At 37.0% G+C, this 11378-nt stretch overlaps 1 protein-coding gene across 1 annotated transcript; it reads left to right on the top strand.

The window, feature by feature from the left end:
- Positions 1-4941: 4941 nt before the first annotated feature.
- LOC122600905 (dolichyl-diphosphooligosaccharide--protein glycosyltransferase subunit DAD1-like) lies at positions 4942-5370 on the top strand. Its single transcript, XM_043773682.1, has one exon. The coding sequence runs from the start codon at positions 4984-4986 to the stop codon at positions 5335-5337; it is 354 nt and encodes a 117-aa protein (XP_043629617.1). The 5' UTR covers positions 4942-4983; the 3' UTR covers positions 5338-5370.
- The last annotated feature ends 6008 nt before the right edge of the window (positions 5371-11378 follow it).

Here is an 11378-nt window from a genome sequence, read left to right as displayed (position 1 = left end):
AGGCTGAGAAATTCGTACAATTATGCTTACGAAGTTTAAGTTCGTAAGAACTATTAACTTCGTACATATATGCCTTACGAAGATTAAGTTCGTAAGAACTATTAAGTTAGTAAGGCCCAGCCCGTTTGTACGAATTTGACAGCCCAGTCCGTTTGTTCAGCCTATAAATATAAGTCTTAGGTCACGAATTTAGGTTGATGAATTAGTTGCAACATAGAATCATTCACTAGGTTCTGGAGGTAGAGATCTATACCTCGAGATACCGCCCAAACTATCACGATTCGTCTCAATGATTGTAATCCGTAATCATTGTAGATGTTTTTCATACGGATTCACCTTGTAATCATATGATTAATGATAGTATTTTCGTGTTTATCTCTTGTTCTTATTGTCTTCGTGTGTGTTTATCATGATAATCATTAATTAACCCTAAAGACGATCATAGACGGATTCCGCACATCTATGATTGTATAGATCTCGTGTTAATCAATCCGGGAACGTGCTTAAACACGTTTTCCAACATGGTATCAGAGCCAATCGATATCTTATCGAAGGTTCGAGATCGTTTGTTTGATTATTTTCTCTCAAAACAACCTCCCGATACCCTAACTGTCGCTAAGTTCGTTTTCTCAAACGAATTTAGCAAACGAACTTAATCTCATCTTCGTTTCAATCTCTTCAAACGTATATAGCTTTATTTTCGTTAAGTTCCTTCAAACGAATTTAAAGTTATCTTCGTTTATTCTCACCTTACGAATTTAGCCTTATCTTCGTTCAATTCCTTCAAACGAAGTTAGACCTATCTTCGTTTCTTTCTTTCAAACGAACTTAATCCTATTTTCGTTAAGTCGCAGAAAACGAATTTAAACAATGGCTTCCTCGTCAACCAACACTGCTGTTGCACAATACCTAAATTCTCTTATCTATCATGATCATCTCGTTGGACGTACTAATTCTCCACCGAAGTTAGTTTCATTGGCTGACTTCTGGGCGTGGAGAGGCCGATTTGAAGATTATATTCAACGAGAAGATTTGAACATGTGGATAATGATCACCGAAGGATATGAATGGCCAACTCTCACTGTTAACGGTGTTACAATTAATTACAAGGTAGGAGAGTTGAAAGGAGAAGAAAAATCTTTGTATGCTGTTGAAGTTAAGGCTCTTTCTACTCTTCGGATGTGCATTCCTCAAGAATTAGTGCACCTGTTTCCTAAACAGGAGTACAAGACTTCAAAGCAATTGTTCGATGCTATTGAAGCTCACTGTGAAGGTGATCCATTATTGAAGCAAAATAGAATTAAGATGCTTAAGAAATAATTTGATTGCTTTAATGCTACCAAGAACGAACTAGTTAAGGATCTTATCTTGAGATTTCAACATCTTCTTGCTGAGCTAGCCTATTTTGATCTTAAGTATACTCCTACTGAGATAGTGGATAAATTCTTGGATGGTTTGCCGAAAGCTTATAAAGAGTTTCGTCATGGATTGCAAGAAAGAGCTGATTATGCATCTCTTCGTATAGATGGTGTTATATCTACATTAAGAAACAGAGAAATGAAGGATAAGGCAAAGGATCTCCAAGACAACTTCACACAAGATCCATCTCTTTATCATGCCACTATGAAAAATCCAAAAGCTGATGTTAATGCATTCTTTTCTGGGGTTGGTATTTCTGGCACGAAAGAGAGTTCTAATTGTGTTATGGATGGAGATGATTCTGTTGGTTTCATGGCTTCTGATGCTGGTTACAAGGCTAGAAAGACTAATGAGAGTGCAAAGCCAGGAAATATGATGTTTGGTAACATTTCATCTACTTCTGCTGGTTACAGGTCTATGCCCATGGATATGAAATCTGCTGAGGGAAGGATGAATGTCTTTGCCGTAATGTGTGCTGCACATGAAGCTTTTGTTGCAGGAAGGATCACAGATCCAACACTCATTGATGAAGATTATGACCAAATAGATCCAGATGATGTTGAAGAAATGGATCTGAAATGGAATTTGGCGATGATCACCAGAAGAGTGCAACGGTTTATGCAACGAACAGGTAGACAGCTTATTGGGGGTACTCAGGGCTTCGACAAGTCAAAGGTTAAGTGTTACAACTGCGATGACTTTGGACATTTTGCCAAAGAATGTCAACGACCAAATAGAGGTGGTAATCGTCCTTTTAATCCGAATGCAAGTAGAGCTCTCTTCTTGACTGATGATACTACTGGAAATGGCAATGACAAGGCTATCGTAGCTGCTCAACCTGATGGTTCTTATGTTTGGAATCTTCCACAGGATGAGACCAATAATGCTTATTTGGCCGAAATTGTTGATGATATGGCTCAGATAGTAGATTCTGTTGAGGATTTCTTGGACACCACAGTTTACCACAATGATGAGCATTTGTATGAAAAAGTTCAAAGCTCAAACATGGAATCTTCTGCTCAGGTATATGACACTGATTCTGAGTCTGATGAAGAGGTTGAGGTTGATGATATGAACGATTCTAGAGAGGTGAACGCTGCTGAAAACAAAGACGATTCTGCTACTGAAACGGTTGAAAAGACAATTAAAGAGCAGATGAAGGAGTATGAAATTCCAGCAGGCATGAGTGTGGATGACTTTGTTGCTTACATGGCAGACTGCAAAGAAGCAGATCAACAGGTATCTTACTCTCTACATACTATTGTTCATGTTTGCAAAATTGTTAATCGAATGTTTGATGAAATTGAACAAAAGAATGAACAAATTAAGCATTTAGAATATGTTGTTAATGCTGCTCATGAAGAAAGAGATAAGTTGATTAAAAAGGATTTAACTGTCACTGATAGAGAAAAAATTTTAAAGGATAGGATTAAATCTTTAGAGTCTGACATTAGTGCTATGAAAGACAAAGTTAAACATGCTGTGGCTGTAGAAAGAGTAGGTGGTGAAGCTTATGCATTGTTAGCTAAAATGTGTGCTACAATTGAGAAAGAACTTGCTGATGCTAGGATAGAAATAGTGGAATTACAAGCTAAGGTTGATTCTGCTAGACATGATGAGCTTTTAATGCATATGAAAAAGTTTGAGGATTCTCCATCTAAGACTTCTGACACTGCTAAGGTTTCTTACAATAACATGCCTCCTCCTTTCAACAATAACTATACTCCTGTTGAACCCAATATTCCTGAAGTCCTACTTCAACCTAGTGTTGATGATGGTAAATCAAAAGACTCAACTCCTAAGCCAAATTTGACTAAGGAAACAACAGAGTCTAAAGGAGTTTCTTCTCAACCTACCAAGGAAGAGAAATTGAAAGGTGTCGTCCTAGATACGTCCACTTCTTATGGTCAAAAAGACAGTATTACTCACTTTACACTTCGAAAGAGTAGTAGGGTCTACACTGAGTTAGAATTTCCATTAGCATCAATTGACACTAAGAGGATTGATAAAGTCAGGGATGTTGATGTTAAGGATATGAAGCGACTAAGTCAGTTGCGTCAAACTCCTTTACCTAAGCAGTCTAGGGATAGCAAATCTGAAGATGAATTAGTTGTTAATGTCGAAGCAACTAAGGTTTTGAAGCATATTTTAATGCCTGCACGAAAGAAGTCCCCAAGTAAGTCTAGGATATCACCGACCAAACAAGACCATGAGGATTCTAGAAAAACAAGTAAGTCAGTGGACACTAGTGAATTTTAATAAGTACCAATAATAAGGTAGATACAAAGAAAAAGACTAAAGTCCTCTCTTGCTTTGCTTGTCACGAAAAAGGTCATGTTTACAGTGTATGTCCTAATCGACCTTGGAGATCGGGTTCTCCTTCAAAGGTTTCCACCCCGGAAGGAAAAAGGGGGTTGGGTAATGATAAACAGGTTCATGAGACTAAAGTTCAATCTTCTACAAAACCGTTTACTATACCTCATCGACGTGAATCTCCACCAAAAGGTTCATCCCCTAAGGAACAAAGATTCACTACCCCCAGTAGGAGTTCGAGTCGGTCACAAACACCTCCAAGTCGTAATTCATTTTATGACCGAATTCACTCAAGTATTAGACCTTCTTTTGGCCCTCATTCCCCAAGACCTTCTCCGACGAGAGGTCAGAAGTCTTCTCCAGTGAGAAGACAAGTTGAGAATCAAGTCACACCCACGGCTTCTAGCAATGGATATTGGACTGAACTGATTCTCAAGGATGAGAAGGGACGACCCAAACCTATGAAGGTTTGGGTCCCCAATGAAAACTAATTTTTCTCATTTTATGTGCAGGAAGTTCCTAGGAAACCAATTCATTTGTGGTACCTTGACAGTGGATGCTCCAGGCACATGACAGGGGACAAGAAACTCTTGTCCAATTATACTGGTATAAATGGGTCGTATGTTAGTTTTGCTGGATCCAAGGGCGGCAATATCACCGGTCAAGGAGATGTCGTCAATGGACAACTTACTCTCGAAAGAGTTAACTATGTGGAACAACTTACTCACAATCTAATGAGTGTCTCACATATCTGTGATAAGGGCAACAATGTTCATTTCACAGAAAAGGAGGCATACATCTTGAAGTCGGGGTTCGTTATTCCAGAAGAATGGATTATGCTCAAAGCTCCTAGGAAGAGAGACATCTATGGCTTACTATTAGGTGTTGATAATCCAAAGGAGCCCCTTTGTTTGTTGAGCAAGGCAAATGAGTCTGAATCTCTCCTATGGCATCGTAGAATGGGACATATCAACTTTCGGAAGATGAATGAACTTATTAGTCTTGGGTTAGTTGACGGTGTGCCAGTTAAGAAGTTTGGGATGGAAGATAAGTGTGTACCGTGTTTGAAAGGAAAGCAACATAAGAATCCGCATAAATCCCACTTGAAAGCTGTTAAAATTAAGTTTTTTTTTAGAGCAAAAGTCGTAAAAATAAGTAAACGCCCAGAGAAACAGATCAGGCAAGGCCGGCCTCCGATCACATAATACAAGTCTGTGTGTATTTTCTGAGCCAAAAATAACATAAAAGAGAATGGGGAAATCGGCGACAACAAAAGATGACGCGCAAGCTCTTTTTCAATCTCTCCGATCTGCTTATTCTGCTACTCCTACTAATCTCAAGATCATAGATCTGTATGTCGTTTTCGCTGTATCCACTGCTCTAATTCAGGTGGTTTACATGGCAATAGTAGGGTCGTTTCCATTCAACTATTTTCTCTCGGGTGTGCTTTCATGTGTTGGAACAGTCGTCCTAGCTGTTTGTCTTCGTATTCAAGTCAACAAAGAAAACAAGGAATTCAAGGATTTACCTCCCGAGCGTGCTTTTGCAGATTTTGTTCTCTGCAATTTGGTACTGCATTTGGTGATTATGAATTTCCTTGGATAACTCACTATTCATATATGTTCAGTAAGATGAGAGCAAGTTATAGTCGGTTTTCTTGGTCTTACTTTGTGTTATTGTTGAGTCCTGAAATCTGTATTGGCAATAGGATTATTATTTTGAACCTAAAAATAAAAAAATTAAAAAAAAAAATTTGGTAAAATTTCGAGTAAAATTTAATTTCTTCTATGGTCTTAGAAGTGGATTTTTACGCGAGATTCAAAATTTGGTAATGGTCGAAAAATTTTGGTCCGTTTTCGCGCATATTTGGCACGGTTTCGGCACAAAATTTCGACAATCATCAAATTTTTCCTACCATCTTAGATTCAATAATTTACGTGAATACCAATGTTTCATGTAAAGGTGTTTTTCCCAGAAAATTTGGAGGGAAAATGGTGTACCCTGTTACCGGCGAAGACTTTGCAGTTGTTATATGCTCTAGGCCATTTGGAACCTCATATAGGATAGGAGATACCTAAGACAGGCTGAAGTTCAAGATTTTTGCAGAGAAATGAGGGGGATAAAACTTTCAGTCCTCGGTATTTCTAAGCAAAAATATGAACTACTCGACATTCATTGAAGATCAAAGGTTATTCTGTTCATTCATTCAGTTTAACGGTTGATGGTGATTAAAGTATTATAATGTTCGAGTTTGAAGATCATCATGTTATTATTGGAGTATTATTAGAAGTTGATCTTTTTGATATAGCGGTTTGAACTGTTGAAGTGTTGGTGCAATGAAGCTGGTTACTTGTTGTTGAGTATTTGAAGATTGAATCTTATCTATATTCCAAGACATAAAGATGATATCAGGTGACTGAGAGGAGCAGTCACGAAGATAAAGATCTTTATGTATGGCAGCGTATACAACTGAAGAGGATATCTGATTAGAAAGGCTTCGGGTGATTGGTAGAGTTGTGAAGATACAAGACAGAGTCAGACACTTCTAGTTGAGACAGGATTCATGTTACTATAGTTTGTGATTCAAGCTACAGAGTTTCTTATTTTTGTGAGAGCTGATTGATTTGATGTTGATTGTTGGAAATTCAACTCCACCATTACATGCCAATTAAGCAAGATGAGCAGAGTCTCCGGCAATAAATCCTAGGGTGGAAGATTGCTGATGTTTAATTTGGAGGTGCTACTACTGAGGGGGAGAACTACAGCGAAAAGTGTTGGGTTGGTTAGTTTTCATGAAGATATAGAGATTTTGCAGGTTGAAGATCAGATTGCAGTTTCAGAAGATCGAGTCTCAACATTGAAGATCCGATATCTCAAGTTAAGGGGGAGGTTATTCATTTAGACTTTCTATAACTAATATCGGTTTGTGAAGAATTGATTGCACCGGCCAAGGGGGAGTTTGTTAGAGCACATAAAGTGCACAATTTGTTGTCCGATGCAATAATTCTAAAAGGCTGAGAAATTCGTACAATTATGCTTACGAAGTTTAAGTTCGTAAGAACTATTAAGTTAGTAAGGCCCATCCCGTTTGTACGAATTTGACAGCCCAGTCCGTTTGTTCAGCCTATAAATATAAGTCTTAGGTCATGAATTTAGGTTGATGATTTAGTTGCAACATAGAATCATTCACTAGGTTCTGGAGGTAGAGATCTATACCTTGAGATACCGCCCAAACTATCACGATTCGTCTCAATGATTGTAATCCGTAATCATTGTAGATGTTTTTCATACGGATTCACCTTGTAATCATATGATTAATGATAGTATTTTCGTGTTTATCTCTTGTTCTTATTGTCTTCGTGTGTGTTTATCATGATAATCATTAATTAACCCTAAAGACGATCATAGACGGATTTCGCACATCTATGATTGTATAGATCTCGTGTTAATCGATCCGGGAACGTGCTTAAACACGTTTTCCAACAAATCTTCCGCCTTTTGTCCTTTGAAGCTTTGATCTTTGTCACATCGTCTTGAACACTTTTGAGAGTAAACATTTCAACAAGGTTTTGGAAATTCTTTTATGAAGGTAATCATGCTCCTCCTCAATTCATGAGTAATCACAGTCTTTGATTTGAGCATTTTTGAACTTTTTGTAACATCTTGAGTGAGCATCCTTTCATTATTGATCTTGATCTTCTTATCCTTAAAATCATTCTAATTTCTTCCTTAATTAAAAAAAATCAATCATACTATTTTCTCCCCCTCATAATGACAATGTTAGGAAACCAATGTTATTATGCAAACATTGATTGAATAGAATGTCAAAAGAAATCAAAAGAACCATAGCTCAATGGTGTTTACACAAAGATATATGAACTAACAACTCATTAACCCAAACCATTAATCCAACCCAAACAACCCTATGGGTGACTAAAATGTAAGGTTGAAGTTGTTGGTATAAGCATTTTATTATGGTGTTGGTGTTTTCTGTGTTGGGGTGATGAGAAAAGAAACCGGATAAGAATGATCCGTTTGCATTCAAAAATCGAAAGGATTAATGAAATGACCGAAAGAAATGTATACCATTTATCGGATTTCCTATGTATCATTGAGAAATGCACAAAGCAAACCTCTAACATAGTTTGGTCTTTTGGCTTTCCAACCTCAAGATTGCTTCAAAGAATGTAAACCATGGTCAGTGTCACCTAAGCGTTCGATAACCATGTTCTACTATCCTTAAAGACTTTTAGGAAAACAATCCAAGGTCACAATAGACTTCTTGTTAACTCAATAATTACAAAAATGCAATTATGAGACCTACGTTCAAAGCGGGAAATGATGTTAGCAATGGTAGGATTTCCATTTGATCATCGTGAAATATCAATTAAGATATCACTACAAATGTTCCGGCTATATCACAAAGATAAGCATGTATATCACAAAGATATGACGCAAATGTGTCCTAAAGAATGAATAACAATCAAATTAATGATCAATCATGAGAGCTCTAGACACAAAGTGATCAAATGAAGTCGGGGACTGGAGCAGAGTGTCACCCTTTTTCAATATTAAAGTCTTCCAAATGAAGAGTCAATAGAAATGAGAAAATCTCCGTGAGAAATAAAACAAGCATTTGTTAAGAAACACTTGAGTGGTTAGGTAAAGATGTGCATCGCTTCACTGGGTCCATGAAGGCTTCTTCAATACCGAGATATCAACAAATGACATCCGATAGAAATGTGTTTTACCCGGCGGTTTGAGAATTTTAGTGAAGGGTATCAATTCTTTTAACCCTTTTCTCACAACATTATCACCATAACCTCTCACTTTTCGACTGTACTCCCTCCAACTTAGTTGCACGAATTCATCATCACTCAAAAATACCCTCACTATCTAATGAAAGAAGTGAAAACTCCGGGGTTAGAACTCATCGGCGATGATGAAGTTCATGGAGTAGAATTTTGAGAAAAACCTAGTCGCTCATGTGCAAACTAAACACCGAACTTCCTTTGAAGAAAATATTTTGAAAAAATCATCAAATGTGAAAAAAAAATGTTTAAACAACACATTTGAAGTTTGAAAGAGATTTGAAATCACAAACTCCCCCTTAATCTATGCAAAGATAGATCAAAAAGATTTTCATAGAAAAGGTGGAGCAAAAATGATTTGTGTGAAATCAAAATAGGTTTTATGAAAAGTGAACTCAATCAATTGTTCAAGATGAGACAACTCAGGAGTACACAAAGGCGTTCAATCCTTTGCTTCTCATATCAACAATTGAGAGTTTTTGAAACAGGTGCAACAAAATTGCAATTAACATCTTGTATTACACATATACATTCATATAAGACCACTTGGAAGTACACAAAGGCGTTCAATTCCGCATTATCTTATATCAATTTATATGTATAACAACATTAACTAATTCCAACTTTGAAGAATAAATAATTTTTTCTTTTTAAAACCGGGTTGCATACAGAGTATATGCAAGCCATTATGAAATAAATAACACAAATAAGCACGGGTTATACACTGAGTATGCATAAGCCACTTTGAAATAAATAGTTCAATGAAGAACGGGTTGCATACAGAATATATGCAAGCCACTATGAAATAAATAACATCATTTAAGCACATGTTACATACATAGCATATGTAAGCCATTATGAAATAAAAAGAAAGGGAAAAAGGTGAAGAAAATCTTTTTGTTATTTTTCAAAGTTTTATATTTTTGTATTTGATTTTTGTTTTTCAACTTTTTTTTTTTTATAATTTTTGAAAAATGTATCAAGAATTCCTACCATGGTAAAGTGAATTAAGGATCAAGATTTAGCATACCAAGTTTAGAGATTAAGAAGTTAAACCTCTTTTCGTCCAGTGGTTTTGTGAACAAATCAGCGAGTTGGTAGTCAGTTCCCACAAAGTAGAGTTTGATGTCACCTTTCTCAACATGATCTTTGAGAAAATGATATCTCACATCAATGTGCTTTGAGCGTGAGTGGTTGACTGAGTTGACAGCAATTGCAATGGCACTTTGTGAATCACAATAGATTGGGACACGATCATATTGCAGACCATAATCAGTAAGCTGTGTCTTCATCCATAACACTTGACCACAGCAACTAGCAGCAGCCACATATTCAACCTCTGCTGTTGACAGTGATACACAATTTTGCTTCTTGGATGACCAACTTACAATCTTATCCCCTAAGAATTGTAAAGTACCAGATGTGCTCTTGCAATCAAGCTTACAACCTGCATGATCTGCATCTGAATAGGCAGTTAAATTGAATCCAGTATCCCTTGGATACCAGAGACCAAGATTGGGTGTACCATTCAGATAACGAAAAATTCGTTTCACAGCTTGGTAATGTAAATCAGTTGGAGCGGCTTGATACCTAGCACACATACATGTTGCAAACATTATATCTGGGCGAGATGTTGTAAGATACAACAATGAACCAATCATGCTTCTATTCCTCTTTTGGTCAAATGGTTTCCCATTTTTATCATCATTAATGTTTATACGAGTAGCCATTGGGGTTGAAATTGAAGAATATGTAGTCATATCAAACTTTTTTAACATATCATTTATGTACTTACCTTGTGATATAAGGATACCAGTTGGTAATTGTTTGATTTGTAAACCCAAAAGTAATTCATTTCCCCAATCATGCTCATTTCAAAATGATTGACCATTAGAGATGAAAAGTTTCGGCAAAAAGTTTGACTGGTTGACCCAAAAATAATGTCATCAACATATATTTGGACAAGTAAAACATGCTTACCTTGCTTACGAATAAACAGGGTAGGGTCAATAGTGCCTTTGGTAAAGCCTCCTTTGAGTAAGAAAGTAGATAAGGAATCATACCATGCTCGTGGTGCCTGCTTCAAACCATAGAGAGCCTTGTCTAACCTGTAGACATGGTTTGGCTTCTTAGGATCAACAAAACCTTCAGGTTGCTCCACGTAAACTTCTTCTTTGAGTTCTCCATTCAAGAACGCTGTCTTCAAATCCATTTGAAACACTGTGAAGTTTCTGAATGCGGCATAAGCTAAGAATATACGAATGGCCTCCATTCTTGCAACAGGAGCGAAAGTTTCGTCAAAATCCACACCAGGTTTTTGGCAGTAACCCTTTGCAACCAATCTAGCTTTGTTCCTTACTACAACTCTATTTTCATCCTTCTTGTTCTTGAAAATCCACTTGGTGCGAATTGGTTCTTCTTTCCTTGGATTTGGAACCAATCTCCATACCTTTAGTCTCTCAAACTGAGCTAATTCATCTTGCATTGCTTTAACCCTACTCTGGATCACTAAGAGCTTCAGAGACTGTTTTGGGTTCGATGTTACTCAGTGAAAGTGCAACAAGACACTCATTGACTGTAGTACGGGTAGAAACACCAGCTTTTGGATCTCCAATGATCTGTTCTGTAGGATGATCTTTGCGCATACGCGACCACTTGTTGTCATGAGGAAGAGGATCTTGTTGATGAATGTCAACATTATCATCATTAAATCCAGAGTTCTGTTGAGAAATGGAATCATAGCTCGGAAGAATTCTTTCCTCAAAATTTGGATGATCAAAATCCACTGGTACATACTCATTTGGAGTATTTGATGGGTTTGTTGTTTGGGTGATT

This window comes from Erigeron canadensis, chromosome 5, assembly GCF_010389155.1.
Source record: "Erigeron canadensis isolate Cc75 chromosome 5, C_canadensis_v1, whole genome shotgun sequence".
Taxonomy (NCBI): Eukaryota; Viridiplantae; Streptophyta; class Magnoliopsida; order Asterales; family Asteraceae; genus Erigeron; species Erigeron canadensis.
This window is presented reverse-complemented; position numbering and strand designations above follow the sequence as displayed.